The sequence below is a fragment of the Megalobrama amblycephala genome, linkage group LG12 (genome assembly GCF_018812025.1).
Source record: "Megalobrama amblycephala isolate DHTTF-2021 linkage group LG12, ASM1881202v1, whole genome shotgun sequence".
NCBI classification, from domain to species: Eukaryota; Metazoa; Chordata; class Actinopteri; order Cypriniformes; family Xenocyprididae; genus Megalobrama; species Megalobrama amblycephala.
In genome coordinates, this window is record NC_063055.1 from 10,437,403 (window position 1) to 10,460,461 (window position 23,059).

Consider the following 23,059-nt stretch of genomic DNA (forward strand, 5'->3'; position numbering starts at 1 on the left):
GGAGTGTGTCCAGGGTGGGCGGCTCCAGATCCAGGGATACTTCACTTCAGTACACACTCACTCCCTGCTGCTAACCTCTGGAGCCCTGACACATACACACAGCTGAGTCTGAATGAGCTAAACTCACTCTCAATGAGAAGGTGGTGATCTTTACTCAGGGTCATAAGTGGTTTGATGATGCTACAAAGCATTTCACTGGTTTTGCATGAGGTGCTGTGAACAGACAAAATAGCAGCTCTACAAAACTATCATTGGCATACTACAAATCTGCATAAGGGTATCATGCATCATGGGACTTAAAGGGATAATTCACTTCATACAGTTGATAAAAACCCACTATTTTTCTTTATTCTGTGTAACACAAAATGAGATGTTAAGCAGAATGTCTGAGATTCTGTTTTCCATCCATTTACACTGCTTCAAAAAGCACATAAAAGTAGTTCATATGACTGGTACCAAGACTTCTGGGGTCATGAAATAGCTGTGTTTAGGGAAAACACAAAATTCAAATCAATACTATCTGAAAATCTTCCTTTCTACTGAAGCTCTCAAATTTTATTTAAGCTTATGTTCAATAAAACATGCTGTCTTTGTACTCCACAATTTTGGTGCCACATTTAAAGTCACTGGGAAGAAAACGTGGTTGGAATGACATGAGGGTGTGTAAATGTTTGAGTGTGTAAAAAGAAAAATGTAAATTTGGGAAGAAACTACTCTAAAACTCATCTTAGTAAAGCCACACCAAGAGGTCAGGGTTTTTCTTGCTTGTTAGTGCGTTCAGTAAACCCCATGCTGGTAGGTGCTGGTAGGTACAACATCTGGGGCAAAGATTAATTGAACACACACACACACACACACATATATATATATATATATATATATATATATATATATATATATATATATATATATATATATATATATTACACACACACTTGTATATGTGGTTTAAGGGGAATCTCCATAGACATAATGTTTTTTTAAAATGTACAAACTGTACATTCTACCCCTAAACCTTCCCATCACAAAAAACTGCCTGCATTTTTTGAATTTCAAAAAAAAAAATAAAAATAAAAAATTAAGCCATTTGGTTTACGAGGACACAGGAAGTGCATACTTCAATGAGTGCTAGACATCACTGTCATTGTCAGAGCGCGATCAAACCTCACTAAGCGAATGCTGAATGTTGTTGGACATAGTGGTGTATTAGAGGTAAAAAATGATATAAATACTATTCGGTTTCTCGCACAAACCGATCTTTTCGTGTCTTAGGAAATCAATGTGTCGTCACGAGCCGCAGAGTTTAATTTGAATTTGTCTACGCATATTTTTTTTACTCTTATAGATTGTGTTACCATTCACTCGCATTATACGACTGACAGACGGCAACGGTACGAGTTAAAAATCATCATTTGTGTTCTGCTGAAGAAACAAAGTCACCGACATCTTGGATGCCCTGGGGGTAAGCAGAAAAACATCAAATTTTCATTTTTGGGTGAACTATCCCTTTAAATCTTAAAATGTCAATCATAAAGCTTTTGAATTTCACTCATGTGAAAATAACCAACAAAACATATAGCTCATAAATTAAAATGAATAACTGAATAAATAGAAAAATAAATGCTGACAAATAAATTAAATAAATGATTAAATAACAAATTGTTTACCAACTGACTGTAATTGAAATAAAGCTGAAATATAAATAGTTAATAAAAGAAAAAAACACTTAAATAAGAAATGTTGCCTTGGAATTAAAATAAAATAAGTTTAAAGGTGCAATATGTAAGAATTTTGCAGTAGAATATCCAAAAACTACTAGGCCAGTGTTATATATTTTGTTCACTTGAGTACTTACAATATCCTAAATATTTCCAACTATTTGTATTATTATTTGTATACTATTTGTATATATATATATATATATATATATATATATATATATATATATATATATATATATATATATATATATATATATATATACAGTACAGTCCAAAAGTTTGGAACCACTAAGATTTTTAATGTTTTTAAAAGAAGTTTCGTCTGCTCACCAAGGCTACATTTATTTAATTAAAAATACAGTAAAAAACAGTAATATTGTGAAATATTATTACAATTTAAAATAACTGTTTTCTATTTGAATATTTTTCAGAAAGTAATTTATTCCTGTGATGGCAAAGCTGAATTTTCAGCATCATTACTCCAGTCTTCAGTGTCACATGATCCTTCAGAAATCATTCTAATATGCTGATCTGCTGCTCAAGAAACATTTAATATGTACAATTGTACAAAATATTTGTATACAATATTTTTTTTCAGGATTATTTGATGAATAGAAAGTTCAAAAGAACAGTGTTTATCTGAAATCTAATCTTTTGTAACATTATAAATGTCTTTACTGCCACTTTTGATTGATTTAATGCATCCTTGCTGAATAAAAGTATTCATTTCTTTAAAAAAAAATAAAAATAAAAATTCTTACTGACCCCAAACTTTTGAACGGTAGTGTATAATGCTACAGAAGCTTTGTATTTCAGATAAATGCTGTTCTTTTGAACTTTCTATTCATCAAGGAATCCTGAAAAAAAAGTACACAACTGTTTTTAACATTGAAAATAATCATAAATGTTTATTGAGCAGCAAATCAGCATATTAGAATGATTTCTGAAGGATCATGTGACACTGAAGACTGGAGTAATGATGCTGAAAATTCAGCTTTGATCACAGGAATAAATTACTTTGTCAAATATATTTAAATAGTACACAGTTATTTTAAATTGTAATAATATTTCACAATATTACTGTTTTTTACTGTATTTTTAATTAAATAAATGTAGCCTTGGTGAGCAGACGAAACTTCTTTTAAAAACATTAAAAATCTTAGTGGTTCCAAACTTTTGGACTGTATATATATATATATATATATATATATATATATATATATATATATATATATATATATATATATATGTATCTTTGTTCTGTTGTGTTTATTAGTCCTATTGCTTGTCATTTTCTTTGTAATTTGCTTCATTCTTATTTCAGTACTGTTTACTTCAATAATTGCTTGAGAACTTTTTACTTATATTAAGCTAGGTTTGCTGTGGTATTGAAATTGTTTGTGTGTGGTGTTTGGTGTGTGTGTATGTGTTTGGGGCATCATGTTCTTTGTGTCCGAAGGGAGGCCCACTGTCTTTGACTTTGAAAACCCCTGCCTTAATCCATGGCCAATTACAGCTATCAGACCTCACCAAACATCCTCAGTATGTTCATCATTTAATTTAATGGGAACAGCCTTATCAAATCAACCTGAAGTTAGCAAACCCACATGAGAATGATCATTAGCTGCCACTATCAGCCGTCCGCTTTAACTAGCAGCAGAGAAACACCACTGCTTCCCTGTAAAAATATGTGCTGACAGAAATTTTGCACCTTGGCTTTCAGCTCGGACAGTAAGAGCTGAGTCCATATTGATCCAAGACACCAACCCACCGTACTATGATCTCCTTAAGCATAGTTAGAGAAGAAACGTGCAGGAAAACACTCTTTCCAATTCCCCTTTGTCTAGCTGTTGGTTGTGCAGGTCTGAGGTTTGTGGAAGGTGGAGGAAGAGAAGATTAGAGCTAATGATGCAACTCACGTTTCAGCAGCTAACTGATGTTGCCTTCAAGTCCTCCAGGGAACCTCCTGCTTACGAGTTCGGAAATCATTATAACTACATGAAATGTGTCATTTCAAAACAAAATATGTTGGGTGAAAAACATAAATTGAAAAACATAAAAGCATTTTTAGCGCTATAGTGCAACAAAATAAAGCGTAAAGAGCATAGATTTAAACAGCTGTAAAACAGCTGTAAATTGTAACATTCAAAATTACAACTGGTAATCATGATTTGATAGTGGAGTTCATGTTATGCACTCATCATCATTCTGACATAGCCTGAAGGCAGCATGAGACCTGTTGCTATCTGGTATATGAATACAGAGAACATTTACGTTTTCTGTTATCTACCAAACATCTTTTCCCCATTTTCTATTTTTTTTACTCCTTCAAATGCGTGTCTTTTTCCCACATTCCCTCTATTTTTGTCTCTTCCTCTTTCCCTCTCTCTCCACCCTGGCTAAATATGTTTCTCAACCCATCTACAACAAATTAAGTTTCCCCTCAAACTGAATTTCAAGCTTGGCTGCTTTTGTAGGGTGAGTAACTCACTTTTCATTAATTCTTTTTCTTTTCTACCCAAAAATGATGTACTGTATCACTTGTATTTCTCCATTACCTGATCGTTTTCCCCCTCTCTAACCAACCCGAGCCCTAAATTTGGTTCCTTCAATGGAAGGTATATTTTGTTTTACTTATTAAAAAGCCCTAAAAGCTCATAGAAACATGCTTATTTTTCCATTCTGTTCTTTAATTGATAGCAAGCTGTGAGCTCTGGGTAATAAGAATGAAAGCAGTGTTAATTTTTACACAATTTTTAGTTTTAGTATTTGAAGGAAAATGTCCTTTAAATGTATTTATCTTCAACCCATTTTACATTTTACAAAAATGGCATAATATTAATCAACAATAATGACACCTTGCATAGTATGTTTTAAATATCAGTTCAATGGCATCTTTTTACTAATAACTATGAATGAAGGCCAGTATCACCAATACCAATACTGTCTCTTTGAAATGGATTTTTTTCTCAGTTCCAGGGGATGAAATTAGTAATTATAGCCATTCAGTTAAATAGTCAGAAAAAATTAAATATATAATATTTACATTAAAAACATTTAAAATATACAACAAACAAGATGAGAAGAAAAGGAAGACTAACTTTTGGTACTTGCACTTCAGATTCTATTTTCATCCCTGCTCTCTTTCACCACCTTAACTGTTTTCTGCATCCACATCATGACTCTACCCCATCAGCCCCTTTGACCTAAAGCTGGAAGTTGAAGGCCTTGTGAGATTTCAGGATGTGCGCTTTGAAGACTTGCGGCATCAGGGAAGGGCAGACCGGCCTCGGCTCCGGTTAAACCGGACAGAGTTAAGTGACAGATATGAACCCACGCTGGGAGATAACCTCGTGTCAATAAATCCCCCTCTCCTAACCAGATCCATCTGCCGACCTCTGCATAACAAACAGCTCGCAAAGCACTTCCAAAATATTGAAACAGAGTTAAGCCCTCAAGGTGCGAGCCATTTCAATTTCAAAAAATAAATATTATCTCTGACTAAGCAAACCTTGCATTACAATGAGGATCGTTTTACTGTTTCAGGAAGATGAAGGATGCCTCTCTGCAGATGAAGAGAAGTCATCGTACCTACCGGTCATATTTCTGCCCTCTCCGTCCATGGCGGCTTGATAGGCCCCCCGCTTTCTTTTATCTTATTATGGCCTCAAGAAAACAATATTCTGCTGTACTATTGCAGTCGCCCCTCTTTCTGTCTTTTTCCATTTCCCACTCTCTCTATTTCTCTTCACTCTATCCTCTCTTTATTACGGTCCTCCATATCAGCTAGATGATTCCTCTGCTGCTGATATGGGAGTCTCAATATGCAATAAAGCAGCAGGATCGCCTACCGAAGGGCCCATTGGTCTCGATAAAAGGGCGGCTCGATAAAATGGGGTCACATCAAAGTCTTTATCTTCAATCTAATGTAAAATAACCACCCTGCAGTCAAGCTCGGGTCACGACTTATCCGTGGCTCAATCCAGAGTCAGATTTGTTAAGCGAGAGCATTCACACTGTTAGGTGTGAATGGAAAAGACAGGTTCCATTTGACACCGGCAAAGAGAACGCTGACCCCTGGAGCTCTGAAAGACCCACTGCCAAAGGTCACACCCCGATGGTGAAATTTTATTAGGCTTACGCCAAAGGATGTTTACATCACACGCAACAGTTGTAGGGAGCCATTTCGCAGTGGTTAAACACACCTCAGCTATATCGACATCTGTGAAATGTTTGTTGTATTTCATGCTTCATACACTTCTTGAAATGCTTGGAAATGCTATTTTATTTTTGGCCTTTTGCCACTCTTATTGGCAGTGATAGCACAGAGAGCACAGGAAACGTTGGGGGGAACGATATTGGAAAATGACGAGAGCCAGACTCGACAGCCCAGCCTTGCAAAGGGAAACATTGCTGTAGCAGCATTTATTATTATCCACCACAACATTGGCCTGGAAACATTTAAAACTCAGTTTAGAGAATTACACGAAGCCTTGGTTATCTTTGGACGTTATCATGAGTTTGAATGATGTGATCAAATCTTTGAGTGATGCAGGATATGGAGGTAGCAGCAAAATGTCAATGCATGAACACAATGCATTCTTTGTTTATTTATTTTTAATGCACGTATTACATAAAATATATATTATCTAATATATATACATAAAATAATAATAAAAAAAATATTTTTGATTAATAAATCACAAGTTCAGTGTGGAGTACCACAAGGCTCAGTACTAGGACCATTGCTTTTCACTCTGTACATGCTACCCTTGGGAGATATTATTAGGAAGCATGGCGTTAGTTTTCACTGTTATACTGATGGTACTCCGCTCTATATTTCTTCATGCCCTAGTGAAACTTACCAATTCACAAAATTAAAGGAACGCATTGCTGATATAAAAAAATTCAGAAAAAAACAGAGATTCCAATTATTGGACCAAAAACCTCTGCATGTAATAACCTAGAATACTGTCTAACACTTGATGGCTGCTCTGTTAAGTCTTTGTCGTCAGTTAGGATTTCTTCCATATTTAAAATATATCTAAACTATGAGATATGCTCTCAATGACAAGTGCGGAACAGTTAGTTAATGACCTCAAGGCTAGATTACTGTAATGCTCTACTGGGTGGTTGCCCTGCACATTTAATAAACAAACTACATCTCGACCAAAACGCAGCAGCTACAGTTCTTACTAGAACCAGGAAACATGACCATATTATCCCACTTCTGTCAACCCCCTATTAAACATTGTAAACATTTTAAAACCTTGCTAATTACTTACAAAGCACTAAATGGTTTAGCTCCCCACTATCTGAGTGAGCTCTTAACGCATTATAGTCCTTCATGTCTATTGCGATCTCATAATTCTGGCCAGTTGATAATACCAAAAAAGAATATCAATATCAAAATCAACTGCAGGCAGCAGATCCTTTTCCTATTTAGCACCTAAACTTTGGAACAGCCTTCCTTGCAATGTTCAGGAAGCAGACAAACTCTGTCAGTTTAAGTTTAGACTAAAAACACATCTCTTTAACCTCGCATACATAACACCTTATCAATTTATATTTTCACATCCGTTAAAGGATTGTTAGGCTGCATAAATTAGGCCAGCTGGAACTGGGAACACTTCCTATAACACCCAGTGTACTTGTTATTGTCATGGGTTGCTCCAATGAAGATGAAGATGAATACAAAAATCAAACAAGGTTTATTTAGAAGACTCAAAGATAATCCAAAAGCGTAACAGAGTGTATTAACACAAGCAATACCAGACAACTGAAGAGTGCAAAGACAGCAATTTAAATACATGGAAAATGAGGGAACTAATAATGAGCACCTGTGATGATCGAATGAATTACCATGACAACTAAAAGGTGGTGGGAAAAACTGAACAAAGGAAGACATGTGAGTAAAGAAAACAAACTTTATGTCCATGAAAAATAAAACGAACTGAACATAATCGTGACATAATGCCCCCTCCGAGTAGGCGCGACCTCGCGCCGTGACAAAAACAGAATAAACAAATGAAGGAGGGAGGGTGGAGGTTTTGGCGGTGGGAGAGGATCCGGAGAAGGGCTGGGAAGAAGGAGCAGGCAGAGGGCTGGCAGAAACAGGCAGGTCAATAGGCAGAGATTCCATGGAGGAAATGATGGAGGGAGCATCCATGGGGGCGATAATGGGAGGAGCAGCCAGATGCTACTGACCCAGAGCATGGTGATGACAACATCCCACGGTGGCATCGATGGTGGGAGGAGCCAAGGGGTTGGCGTGGTCGACAACCTCAGCGGGACGACCAACGGAGACTGAGCCGATCTCAGGGGATCCCAAGGCGATGACGGAGAGCAGATGGGATCGAGTAACGCCGCTGGAATTGGAGGCCTTGGCGGAGCCGCGGTGACGAATGCCCGAGGTGACATCGGAGCTGAAGAGAACTGAAGCGGAGCCGGTGCGACCGCGGACCTAGGCGAGTCCAGGGGGAAGGAGATCCCACTGCAGCCATAGGGGCGGAGAGCCAAAGCGCAGCAGGAAGCTCGCAAGTCCGTGGCGCAAGGGTGACAACTGACCAAGGGGGCGCCGACGGGGCAAGGGATCCTGGTGCAGATTCATGGTCGAGGGTCTCTGGTGGAGCTGAAGGTGGTAGGAGACAAGGTGAATCCAACTGGTTGACAGGCCAAGGTGGTACGAGAGGATCAGAGGCCGAAGGCTGAGCCCCAGGATCCACTTGATCTGCCGATGCTGGTGAGTGAGGACACTGAGACTTTACCTTACTGTCAGGTAACACAGGGGAAGACGAGGGGCTGCAGGAGGACAGCGGAGGCAGGGCTGGAGGACTGACAGTACTAGATGGTGGATGTGAGGTTGGGCGAAACCACAGTTAACAGTTCACTTCCCTGATTTAAACAGCCCATTAATACAGTGCTGGGTGTAACCAGCGATGATGAGGGACAGGTAACAAGATTAGGGTGGGGCAGGGTGGGAAGCAGTACTTCTGAATTCCAGTCTATAAGCCAGTCTTCCCCAGTGCTGAACTCCACCAATATCATCACCGGGACGGCTGTTGCCGGCTCACACCCCTGGTCAGACTCACATGGAAACTTCGGCTCCGGGGCTGTAGTGGGCGCTGTTGTCGCAGGCTCCGTGCTAACAGCAAGCAGAAGCTCTCCTTCTGCGGGGGGCTCAGGTGTTGTCGTCTCCATGGTGATGGTTGTATGTGGGCTGTGCTCTGGGTTGGCTTGCGAGATGTCTGTAGGGTGTGGCTGGACGAGGCTGCTAAAATCCTTCGCTTCACCCACTGTGAACGCGGATCCGTTCGTCCACAGCGCAAAGTTGATGTAGCTCACTAGGGTCCAGCAGGGATCACCACGGGGCATGACAAAGTGGAGATCTTTGTCCAGACCACACCGAAATCCCTCCATAAGACAGATGTCATCGCAGGTGGCGTGATGGCAGATGTTAAGGTACTCCTCCACGTACAGCTCCAAGTCTCTGCCGCTTTGAAAAACAAAAACTGTTCCTCCATCCAAAAATAGTTTGTTGCCCCTCATCGAGGCAACATTAATAGAAACAATGTTCCTTTCTTTTCTCATTTGGTCTGGTATTCAGTCACGGGTTGCTCCAATGAAGATGAAGATGAATACAAAAATCAAACAAGGTTTATTTAGAAGACTCAAAGATAATCCAAAAGCGTAACAGAGTGTATTAACACAAGCAATACCAGAAAACTGAAGAGTGCAAAGACAGCAACTTAAATACATGGAAAATGAGGGAACTAATAATGAATACCTGAGATGATCTAATGAATTACCATGACAACTAAAAGGTGGTGGGAAAAACTGAACAAAGGAAGACATGTGACTAAAGAAAACAAACTGAATGTCCATGAAAACTAAAACGAACTGAACATAACTGTGTCAGTTACATCATAAAAAGAATGGCATCTATGCTTAATATTAGTCACTCTGTTTATCCCAAGGTTTACCATAGTCAGCCGGTTCTGGGCCGCATCCAGTTTAGAAGGAGGACCTGCGCCTAAACACGAGCACAACGCATCCCTGAAATGTCAGCTAGATTGTGTAAAATAAATTCCCCTGTGAAGGCATCATTGGCACGACAGCCAGTGGCACAGATCAACAAAACCATTTCCATACCGGCGTGATGAATCCGATCTTCAACCAGATGGAACTGGATTAAATATTTTGACAGTTCCGATCCCAAAATTATGTTCCCACTATCACTGTAAAGCTGCTTTGACACAATCTGCATTGTAAAAAGTGCAATATAAATAAACGTGATGACTTGAAGATGACTATTATTATTATCATAAGCATTTCTTTTTCCTATATGATTGTTGTCACCAATTCTGCTCTTTTATATCAGAAACAAAACAAACAAACAAACAAAAAAAACACTACCCAACTTAAGAGCAGAGCAAACCTGTTATCAAGTTAATTTTTATTCAACACAACTTTTGTTGTTTGTGTAGCATCCAAGCCATCTGTTCTGTGATCAAGTCAAAGGCCCAGTCGCAAATGTCTAAGCATTTGCTAAAAAAACCCAAAACAAAACAAAACATTTGGGCACTAAGTTTTGGTGGACCACAGAGTTGGTAGGTGATGTTTCTTTAATTCCTAGCTGAATGTGTTGATACATGTGTAGTATCCGCTAGGCCACAGCTCCAACAAATCATGTGGACAGAAAAACCTACAGTAAAAATATACTGTTTGCAAACATAAAAAATACATTTAAATTTAAGTTGGCAGGAAGTCAGTTTCAACCCTTCACTTCTTTTTCCTACAACTCTACTTGTAGTATTTCAGAACTCCTGAGCTGGAATCAGTTGTGAACTCTACATTAGGTTTTTACTGACAGAGAGATAAAATTTCACAAAGATGACTAAAAAAAAAAAAAAAAAATCACTCTCAATTTTTTAGACTGATGATGAGATTTACATTCACTGTTTGTGAGTCCTCAGATAACAGAGTCAGTGACAAATAGAGAAAGACTGGTCAGCTCTTGAGAGGACAATACCAGGCAGCTGGTGGAGAGTCCTTCAAATTACTAAACCTTTCGGACGAGCATTCACAAAAGATTTGACAAGTAAACAGTAGCACAAATGAGAGAGAGAGAGAGCGATGAGAGATTCGCCATGTGATGGAGGAGGACTCCGTTTCTGCTTTGCAGTCCATAAACAACCAGATTTCATGCGATTATCCATCACTGTTTCACAGCTCACAGATTCTGCCTCGTCTCCTTTTCATCCTCCTCCATTCCTCCTCCCTTTTCTCTTTCCTCCAGTCTCTTCCTTCTCCACCCTCCCTCCATCTCTCTGGTCCGACTTTGACCTTCTCTCTTCACGCAAGGCAGAACTGCTATTGATTAAATCTTGGCACGGGGTGTACAAACACGGAGATAAACCTGGGCGTAAAGTGAGAGATAGAGAGAAGCGTGCGAAGGCCACAGACGCGTCCGTCCAAGGAGCTTTCCATCCTTTATTCCTGCTAACAGGCTCCTGAACAAGATCCCCCACTGTTCGTCTGTCTGCAGGGGCTCCAGTGACCATTAGAACAACAAAAAATGACCTTCCTCCCCTCTCAAATTCTTGTCTACAGATTCCACACTCCTTTCCTCTCCTCCCTCGTTCCCTCCTTCTCACAGCCAGCAATACTTTTCCCCATTTTTCAGACTAAAGAGGCCTACGGAATCATTCCATTCACACAGAGAGCAATGAATGTGTATGAATGTGACAGCCACGTGTTGCACTGACACTCTGAGATCCAATTATTCTGGAGGGTTCTAAAGTTATCCTTAGGTTCAGTGGGAATTATAAAAATATGCAGAATGGATTTAAATAGGGATGCACTGATTTAAAAATTTTGACCGATACAATAATCTGAAAAACATTTTCTTGTTGTAGACAATGAATAATATTAATAAATATTAATTATATTACACACACACTACATATACATTTTACATATCACATTTTTAGTGCTGTCAAACAATTTAAAAAATAAATTAAAAGGTGCTAAAAAAATTAAAAGGTGCTTACTGTTACTGAGTTTTTGAAATGAGCGCATGCGCAAGAACAACCCCCCTCTTTCGAAGGAACGCCTCCCAAAACTCGCAAACACTCGTATTGGAACACGCATTCGCTGTGTTGTGTTAGTGGATTCATTATTTCGGGCTCACCGCAGGTAACTCATAATCTGCAGTTGTTACTCCTGTCTCCGGACAAAAACATTGCATGCGGCGCCTGTGGAGTGTGGAAAGTTACTGGAGCGCGCAGCCGCGCTCGTCTCTCACAAAGAACGTCACGGCAGTGATTGACAAGCCAGAGGGCCGATCATCGCGTAAACGATTGGCTGATGTTTTTAAGGCCCTACCTCGTGCACAGATGATGTATATTAATATTATTCCTTTCAGTGCACCTAATAAATAGTCTTTTATCAGTTAGTAAAGACAGTTTCAAGTAATATTGCAAAAATGTATCAAACAAAACATCCTCTTTAGCACCTTTAATGGCACATTTTTATGTAATTAATCACTTAATCACACCTACCAATAAGTTTTAATATATTTTATATTGTAATACTTTCTCAATGAATCTCCAAAATAATGTAGAAACAACATAAAGACAGTATATTTTAAATATCTGTTTAATGGCATTTTTTACTAAGCACTATGAATGAAGGCCAGTATCACTGATACCACTACTGATACTGATGTCTCTATTAAATTGATTTTTTTTTTTTCAATTTAAGCCATTAATTATAGCCATTTAACATTACAGTATAATTAAAAGCTTTCAATTTAAACATTTAATAAGCTTTAAAAATATAAAAATGTTTAATTTAAGTGAACTTAAAACAATTTTTACATAAACCCGTTGTAATAAATGTCAAGTAAAATATACAGAAATTGAATAATCAAACACTTTTATACAGTCTTTACTGCATAAATTATAAATTGAATATAGATTAATCCTTATTAAAGCTACAAAAGTTATTCAGTCAAGAGAAGTGAGTGATTTTCTCTTTGTCTTTTGTTCTTTGATTAACTTTCGTGACAGACAGCAGCAGGTTTATTAGGCTGCTGTCACGGATCTGACACAAATCCAATTTTCTTTTACATTCACACTTTTTAACTCATTTAAGACTGTGCTTACAAGGATATTCAACAAAACGGGAACATAATTTTGTTTGTTTTTGTCCATTCAAGCACGAAAAAGAACTCAATGCGGTCTGAAGTAGCTTTTTATGCGCATGTTTCCGGTGTTTGTTCACAAAGACCTGCTTCACAGAAGCCAGTACAGCCAGTACAGATTTGAGTTCCTTTTTCTTTTTGCATCTTATCGTACTTTAATGGTTTAACAGCACTTGAATGACAGGAAAATAAAGAACGACAAAAAAAGGATGCAGGTTAATTGCTGTAATTATTTTTAACGTGTTGAAAATAAATTATTGCACAATTAACGTGTTAATTTTGACAGCATTGTATATATATATATATATATATCATATTTATTTGATTTAAAAAGCTTTTTTTCCTCTTTTCTTTTTTTTTTTTTAACCAAGAAATAAACTTTATATTTGTGTGTGTGTGTGTGTGTTCAGCAGGAATATATTTACTTGAAAATGTTAATTTAAATATATTTACTACTTGAAAATATTCAGAATGGATTTAAAGGTGCCCTAGATTATGTTTTTAAAAGATGTAATATAAGTCTAAGGTGTCCCCTGAATGTGTCTGTGAAGTTTCAGCTCAAAATACCCCATAGATTTTTTTTTTATTAATTTTTTTAACTGCCTATTTTGGGGCATCATTATAAACGCGCCGATTTTATGCTGCGGCCCCTTTAAATCCCGTGCTCTCCACCCACAGAGCTCGCGCTTGCCTTGAACAGTGCCTTAACGAAGTTTACACAGCTAATATAACCCTCAAAATGGATCTTTACAAAGTGTTCGCCATGCATGCGGCATGCATGCGTCGGATTATGTGAGTATTGTATACTATTATATTGTTTACTTCTGATTTTGAATGAGTTTGATAGTGCTCCGTGTAATGCTACACTATTGGAGAGATTTATAAAGAATGGAGTTGTGTTTATGCATTATACAGACTGCAAGTGTTTAAAAATGAAAAAAGCAACGGCTCTCTTGTCTCCGTGAATACAGTAATAACCGATCGTAACTTTAACCACATTTAACAGTACATTAGCAACATGCTAACGAAACATTTAGAAAGACAATTTACAAATATCACTAAAAATATCATGTTATCATGGATCATGTCAGTTATTATTGCTCCATCTGCCATTTTTCGCTATTGTTCTTGCTTGCTTACCTAGTCTGATGATTCAGCTCTGCACATCCAGACGTTTATACTGGCTGCCCTTGTCTAATGCCTTTTATAATGTTGGAAACGTGGGCTGGCATATGCAAATATTGGGGGCGTACACCCCGACTGTTACGTAACAGTCGGTTTTATGTTGAGATTCGCCTGTTCTTCTGAGGTCTTTTAAACAAATGAGATTTATATAAAAAGGAGGAAACAATGGAGTTTGAGATTCACTGTATGTCATTTCCATGTACTGAACTCTTGTTATTTAACTATGCCAAGATAAATTCAATTTTTCATTCGAGGGCACCTTTAAAAAGGGATGCACCAATTTTACAATTTTTACTGATACAATAAGCTAAAAACTTTGTTTTTTACATAGAAAAAAAAAAAAAAAAGAGTATGAGTGTGTGTTCTAAATAAAATATAAATAAATAAAACACTTTAAACTATAGTTTTGTCATTCAAGTGAATTTAGGCATCAAAACATCATAATTTACAGTATGAAATATGAATGAACTGTTCATTTTGAGATCTGCTAAAGAAAATAAAGTTTGAATGATAAAAAGCCCTTAATATAATAGAGGTGAGACCTCTACTATATGGAAGACTATTTATAGAGGTGGGACCTCTATTATAGGAAAGTGCTCTTCAAGAAATTGTGCATAAATCTCTTAATCTGGAGTTAGTGTTAGAAGATGGCAAACGTAATCTAAAATCTGAAAAAAAAAAAATGGAAAAAATACCCACAATTTAATATTCAATATCAACAGACACTAAGGAATAAAAGAAATCAATAATATTGGCCGATATGTTATAACATAAGGAATGTGTTCGAATTCCACCTCCATTGTAGTGCTCCACCATAAACAGCATCCTTTATGATGGTGTCAAATAACAAGCTTGAAAGTAGCTTTCTGATAGGATAGAAGAAATAGTTCATCTCTGTCAACTAAACGTCTGTTTTACGGGTTTATTAAGAGAATTTCATTTAGCCTTGAGATGACTCTTGTACTTTTGGCTCATACTGATGAAACATGAGGAATCTAGCACTGCCCAGCGCACAGCTCAAGGGTGCAACTCTGAGACGGCCATTGAAGAGCCAGTAATCACGCACACACATTTCAGTCCACCTTCCATTTGAGGAGCTGTTATTAAACTCAGTCCTATAAGTACTAGCCACTGGTGACAGAGGATATATATATATAAAAAAAAAAGGACTTGAGGTAAAAGTGCTTACCCCGCACCCTCTGACTACATCCATAAACCTGTACTCCATCAAACCAGAGACGGGACCCATTTGCCTGCTTAACGTTCATCCTTCACAGCCAGCCGGTCAACTCAACTCACGTTTTAAAATGCTCAGTCAATTCCAGAACTAGATGATCGGAGGGGGGATTTCTTCAGCCCTGGCTATGAGACTCAGGATTTTACATCAGAGGACTTTATAGGGATGTAGAGAGAGAGAGGGGTTTGGGACAGCCAGAATAGTGCAAACACCGGTTGCTTGGAGTTTTGCACAGCACCTCTGAAGACTGCAGTCCCCACGGGAAGATGCGTCGGCATCTTGTATTAGAAGAACAGGAAATCTCAAAGAGGGAGATGAAGGAAAATAGCAGAGAAGCCGTCAGCAGCTGAGTCATCTCTGTGGAAACAACCATCTCACATCACTGAGAGGTGTGAGGCAGTGTAGCCCATATAAAACATACAGGAACGGGGATATTTACTCTGGGAATGTGAGTATAGGCTGTTGTACACAGACATTGACAAGGGATTTATCCACTGGGTCATTCTGCAAAACACGATGCCATGTGGATTCCTCGTATGCATAAAAACGACTTTGACAAAGAGTTGTTGATGCCAATATTTACTTAATTAAAATGTATTTAATATTAAACACACACACACACACACACACACAAGAAGTAAAATGATAAAATTAAATCTAAATTATTTATCAGGAGGCTTTTTTATTCTGTACTATCAAAAGTGACAGCAAAGACTTTTACATTTTAAAATATATCAAAATGGAAAACAGTAATAATATTTAACAATATAACTATTTTTACCTTATTTTAATCAAATAAATACAACAATGGTAAGAATAAGAGATTTAAAATTACCATCCCCAAACTTCTGAACGGTAGTGTATGAATGATATATTATATGATTAGAAAGACTTGGAGTGTATGCGTCGACTCTATATATAACCAAATTTCATATTTATCCTTCTTGAACGTCGTGAACTATTCAAATCAATCTATAAAATCACAACAACTTTATCACATCAATCATATTTTCAAGAAATAAACTTTTTAAGTAAAGTAAAGTCTCTTTTTTATTACTTTACTGTTAGTTATGCTAAAATTCACTACTAGCTTGATATGGTTCAATGCAGTTTACATACACATTCATTTGATAGAATGTTTAAAAATCCTTATTGAAAGAAAAAGTTTAAAAAAAAAATCACCTTACTAAAGTGAAAATGAGAGTTTTATTGAATGACACCAATGATCTCATCAATGTTTCTCTCTCAGAGGAACGGTGGAAAGGTGCAGTGAACTGACCTTATTGGATTACACTAACTGCAGCCACTCTGTACCAACTTCACTTAAGGCTCTTCCTTATGGAAACTTTATGTGCCATAAAACAGACAGAGTGAGCATAAACCCACAGAAGAGTAGTTCTAAAAGTCTGGTTCTAAAAGTTTCAAGGCCTGTTTTAAATGTCATTCACTCTCCGTACAGCAATGGACATGAAGCAAACATATAGTCCAACCTGATCGCCGAACAAATTAAAAGCTAGTGTCTGAAGTATTTGGCTTCCCTCTTGTATACTAAGCAAGACAAACTGATCAAGACAAACTGATTACAGTATATACCATTAGAGTTGTGCCTGCTAAGATAAAAATGAACATGATTCTCCCTAATATTTAGTACTTATACAACCTTATTTTTTATAATTGGAGCAAATGAATTGTAATTGGAGCAAATTGGAGCTAAAAGAAATATTTCGTTCAAAGTACAAAATATTAATGTTTTGAAATTGATTCAGGTAATCTTCAAAATGATCTGAGTCATTGTTTCAGAAATCCTTCCAAATAAAAATTAAGTACATAAATAACGATTTGCTTACTGTCTGGACAATATTCAGGACATTCAGTCTTTGCATTACAGAAGCTCTAAATTTACACAGATGAAAAACAATTACACTAATGAGGGAACAATTACCTTACAATCTGCCTCTATCTGTGAATCATTAAAATAACAGCCTCGTTTTCTGGGTGCTAATATAGGACTTTCATTTTCTCCTTTTCAAAACTTCAATTTTGAGCTCTAATATACTAAATTACAACATAGCCATTAAATGTCAAAATAGCACAAATCTCTTTCTCTCTCTCTCTCTCTCTCTCTCTCTCTCTCTCTCTCTCTCTCTCTCTCTCTCTATATATATATATATATATATATACAGTACAGTCCAAAAGTTTGGAACCACTAAGATTTTTAATGTTTTTAAAAGAAGTTTCGTCTGCTCACCAAGGCTACATTTATTTAATTAAAAATACAGTAAAAAACAGTAATATTGTGAAATATTATTACAATTTAAAATAACTGTTTTATATTTGAATATATTTTACAAAGTAATTTATTCCTGTGATGGCAAAGCTGAATTTTCAGCATCATTACTCCAGTCTTCAGTGTCACATGATCCTTCAGAAATCATTCTAATATGCTGATCTGCTGCTCAAGAAACATTTAATGTGTACAATTGTACAAAATATTTGTGTACAATATTTTTTTCAGGATTATTTGATGAATAGAAAGTTCAAAAGAACAGTGTTTATCTGAAATCTAATCTTTTGTAACATTATAAATGTCTTTACTGCCACTTTTGATTGATTTAATGCATCCTTGCTGAATAAAAGTATTCATTTCTTTCATTTCTTTTCAAAAAAATAAAAATAAAAATTCATTACTGACCCCAAACTTTTGAACGGTAGTGTATAATGCTACAGAAGCTTTGTATTTCAGATAAATGCTGTTCTTTTGAACTTTCTATTCATCAAGGAATCCTGAAAAAAAAAGAACACAACTGTTTTCAACATTGAAAATAATCATAAATGTTTATTGAGCAGCAAATCAGCATATTAGAATGATTTCTGAAGGATCATGTGACACTGAATTCAGCTTTGCATCACAGGAATAAATTACTTTGTCAAATATATTTAAATAGTACACAGTTATTTTAAATTGTAATAATATTTCACTGTATTTTTACTGTATTTTTAATTAAATAAATGTAGCCTTTGTGAGCAGACGAAACTTCTTTTAAAAACATTAAAAATCTTAGTGGTTCCAAACTTTTGGACTGTACTGTATATATATATATATATATATATATATATATACACACACACACACACACAGTAAAACCTGACTATATGCAGGTAAGACTGAATATTTAGTTGTAAATCAGAATATGGAAGGACAGAGAGAGACGGCAAGTGAAGCAAAGTGTGCCGGTCAGGCCCTCGGGCTGGATTCTGTCTGTCTGCTCGTCTTTGAGTCTCTGCTCTTTGTTGTAGTAAGTGCTCTTGCTAGCCTGTCAGATCCACAACTGTTGCTCTGTCTATTTCTCCAGCTCCACATCTGGAGAGAAGCAGGCACTCAGAATTCAACACAACAAGCCACCTGTGTGAGGAAGCCGGACTCGAGTCACGTGACGGGTCTCTGTTGAGATTGACGGGCTCTTTGCCAACGGAAACTGACTGAAGGTTGCATGAGAAGAGAGGATGAAACTGGGGAGAGCTGTCTAGACAGGCAGGTTATCTGAGTCATGATAACTGAGCATCAACAAAGACCCAGAGGCCTTCAGCTTTTATGCAAAATAAACATTTATATATGCTTAAATATTTAATCCAATACACTTATTTTAATCTACAAAGATCATGCTGCTTGGACTATTCAAGATCTGGATAACATACACTGCACGACTAAATAATTCACATCCATAAATGCAGATCAGAGTTTGATCTCTTTTAAATATTCAGATGGCTCCAGCGTTTCACACTCGGATATGGTTAATGGATCTGGATGCGTAGCCTTCAAAACAACTTCATTCTCCATTTGCTGATGCGAACTCGACGTTCGAAATGGGCAGCGGCAAACAGACGAGCTGACGGCAGAAGAAGCTTCTACGCATAATCATCCATCAAAGCGACTGTCAAAACCTGCTATGCTTCTCTGTCTTTATAACGCTGTTAGAGGACTTTGATGACTAAAGATACAATAAACAGATGTGACGATTGCTGTTGAACATGACAGTTGTTGCGAGTCTGCATTTTAAAGTCGTGAAAACAGCCCGTTTGAGCGTATTTGGTATGTTTGGACACTGATTGTGTGTACGTGGGGACGCTCGATTGAATTCATCTTCATACGCCTCTGGATAGAGAGGAATCGGATTAGTTGAATGTAAAACATATATACATACCTCATATATACCTCACCAGCTAGAAGACTTCTCAAAAAAAAACGCGTTTGACCCTGTGAGGCGAAGCATTAACGGAGCAAAAGAGGTAATTGAGATGTACTAGACGGCTCTTTTTGTGGAACGCTGTTCGCATTTACTTGCCTCATTGAAAGTGAAAGATATGAGAGAAGTAATCCCAGTGTATTACACTGAATCCAGGCTTGTTCTCTGGTGCTTTACCTATAGCACGTGTGCGGGTGTGTGTGTGTGTGTGCAAGTTCCCCCTCACAGGGCCTCTGTTTAACTACATCACGTCTGTGTGTTACACCAGAGAGTGTTTTACTACTGCAGTCCAAGCTGTTGTAGCCTCATCCTCTCTCTTTTTCTTCATTCCCTCTCTCTTTCCCTCTCTCCTCCATCTCTGCAGGTCATTAAGAGTGTTGTACTGCCACATACCCAAGAACAGAGGACATAAAAAGACAAATAAGGCCATAAAATGCCCCTATGCCCGTGCATACAAATACATCGCCTCTCACTCTCTCTTGTTCTATCTTAACGTCCCTCCCTCACTTTTTTCTCTCTCATCCAGTATATATCCTTTCATTCTTGCTTTATTTCAGACATTATATATTCTGTATGAATTATAAAAAGGCTGATTGCACATGCTGATGAAATGGCATGAGGCCCCCAAAGGTATACATACACTTAAAAATGTAGGATTTTCTTTGCATTAGATCAGGGACTTTTTGTCTTTACCAAATTTCAGAAGCCATACCAGTATTAGTATTAGTATTATTTATATAATGGTATTTAATAATATTTTGAATTAGCTTTTAATATTATATTTTCAGTTTTACATTTATATATATTATATTATATTTTAAATAATTTAATTGTGATTTTGTCCTTTTTATTAGTTTATTTACTTTTAATATTTCTATTTGGCTTTAATTTTAATTTATTTTTTATTTCAGTTTGGGAAATTTTAGTACTAAACTTATTCTATTTCAGTTAGTTGACAAGAAAACATTTCTAATTTTCATTTAAGTTTTTTTTAAAGTTTAAGTTTGTCATGTAATATTTATATGTTGTTTTATTTGAGCTTTATTTCAATTAATGAAAATATTATTTATTATTATTAAATAGTTTTAGTTAACAATAACTTTGACCCCTACTCAAATTTAACAGAGAGACCTCTAATATAAAAATAATTTTTAGATTTTTTCTGTAACACTTTATAATAACTATATAATAACTTTAATATGAAATACAATAGTGCCACCACAAACAATGCTCGAGCTTGCTGAAAATTCAGATTCACCATAACAGGAATAAAACACATTTTAAAATATATTACAATAGAAATTAGTTATTTAAAAATATTTGATGATATTTTTGTTTTACTGTGTTTTTGATCAAATAAATGTATCTTTGGTGAACATAAGAGACTTTTTAAAGAGGTGATCAGGGTTTATGCAGTCTGGGTGAATGTTTCACAGGCTGTATCAATAACTCAACTCTCTGAGTAGTTTTTAGCATGTTATTGAATATGCCAGTTTTAATGTATTTAGTCTTGGCGGACTAGATCTGCTCGCTGCTGCTGCTACTGTTTATTATTGCTTCTGCTGCAGAGCAAGGATGGACTTGCTGCTGCTAATAGATACAAAGACACAATGCTGTGAGCATGTAAGATATGCTGCTGCCGCCGCATAAATAGACATACATAAATCCTATAGCAAATCTAGGCAGGTGGAGCTGGGGGAGGTGGAAGTTTTCAAAGGAACTCGGATTAGCTTATAATAAACAATGCAATCTAATTGGCTGCAGGATCAGCAGAGGCCAATCAGCTTGTGGCATGAGGTAACAATAGCTGGGTTTCCATCCAAAAGTGAAGCAAATCTTTTCAAAGTTGCAAAAAAACAAAAAAAAAAAAACAAATGTGAATTAGGTACGTTTGTGAAATCTTTTTTTGCGAATTAAGGGATTTTTATTCGAAATTTGGTGTTTCCATCACTCGTTTCTAATTCGATACTTCAAAATGCACATAAAAACAAGGTGATGGAAACATAGCTAATGTGACTGCTTGCAGATTGCATGTAATCAGCCTGCGCCCTCTAGAGTTTCATGACTGAAGTAGATATTTTTGCCACTCATTTCCCCCCGAATATATGTGCCCTTTCAAATTCCATTTCATGTGAAACTGATTTCTTTTTTTTCCATTGACACCATATTTCTTATCAATAAATGTCCTTTCATCAGTGGCTTCCCGTGCCTGGCTCTCCTTGACGAACGTGAAAGTGATGAAGGCCCTAAAAGAGGGCTTTAATCTCTCGAGCATTCCTAATGAGTTTTCCTCTACAATTATTTGATAAGAGCGGAGACAGGACTGTAGGCACTGTGAATGATCCAGTACCTGTGCAGATCATGCACGCGCACACACACACATTCATGCAGCCTCAAAGACACTTACATGTGTCCGCCCCCTTAAAGAAAATGAGTAGATACAGGAAGATACTAAGATAAAAAATGACAGAAACACCTAAAACATTACAAAGATGTGCAGTAGTCATAGACTGTAAAAAAAAAAAAAAAATGGGCGTAGTGTCCGTGATGTCACCCGTTGGTTTCATTTTTGAAACCTAAAGCCGGCTGTTGCCATCTTGGCAGCGTGTCACTGCGCATCACTCCCGGATAACTGAAAATAGGCAAAGAGGCGGGACGTGGGTGGAGCTGAGGTGACGTGATGGCAGCAGACAAATGCTGATAGCAGTGGCAATTTACCTGTCACTATATAATTTAAACGGATGAGTTATAAAAAAATTCACCCCTCTCACAGTTCTCATGAAGGGCAAAATTCACTATATAGACCAAAACCACAATTTGTACCAGGCTATAAACATGTTTTTTTTCTGCTGTAAAGTTGGGCATTTTAACATGGGGCTCAATGAGATTATGCTCTCTTTTGGAGCATGTCCCTAGCGGTCAGTCGATGAATTGCAGTTTAAATCATTTCCGTATTGGCTTCAAGAGAAACGGGGCGAGGTTGCCACTTGGCAGTAAAGCAGATGTGCAAACATGCAGTGACTTACCACGCTGAGGCCCAGCTGCTCTCGTTGCAGGTAATCGAGATTTCGGCGCTCCAGGCTGGCCAGGTAATGTTGCAGACGGGAGTAGGTGTACGGGTAGCAGTATGCAAACTGATAAACGTCATCCTCACGGTCGAAACAGAAGGCGAAAGACATCACATAGTTCCTCCTATGATCAGGGCAGCGATAGTAATACACATTCTTGGCTGGCAATCTCTGCCTGTGACAAAGAAAGAAAGACAACGTGACAATAAAATGCGCCCTGTTTGCTTTCTCAATAAACATTCATGTGTTAATGCGAAATAAATAAATAGAAAAAAACAGTTTGTGTTCATAACCATTATAGTGAGTAAACATTCTCTGACACTTTTTAGCTGATGTAATCAAGGCTGCATACACTTTAAAAAATGCTGGGTTGAGACTGTTGGAAGCTGGGTTCATTT

General features: G+C 37.1%; 1 protein-coding gene across 5 annotated transcripts in view; it reads right to left on the reverse strand.

Annotated features, from left to right (window-relative positions):
• bend5 (BEN domain containing 5) overlaps nt 1-23,059 on the reverse strand; it is a 408,562-nt gene that overhangs the window by 157,500 nt on the left and 228,003 nt on the right. For all 5 annotated transcript variants that reach the window (XM_048211503.1, XM_048211504.1, XM_048211501.1 and 2 more), the window contains one exon: nt 22,620-22,836. In XM_048211503.1, coding sequence (XP_048067460.1) covers nt 22,620-22,836 — 217 coding nt within the window. The remainder of the gene's footprint in view (nt 1-22,619; nt 22,837-23,059) is intronic.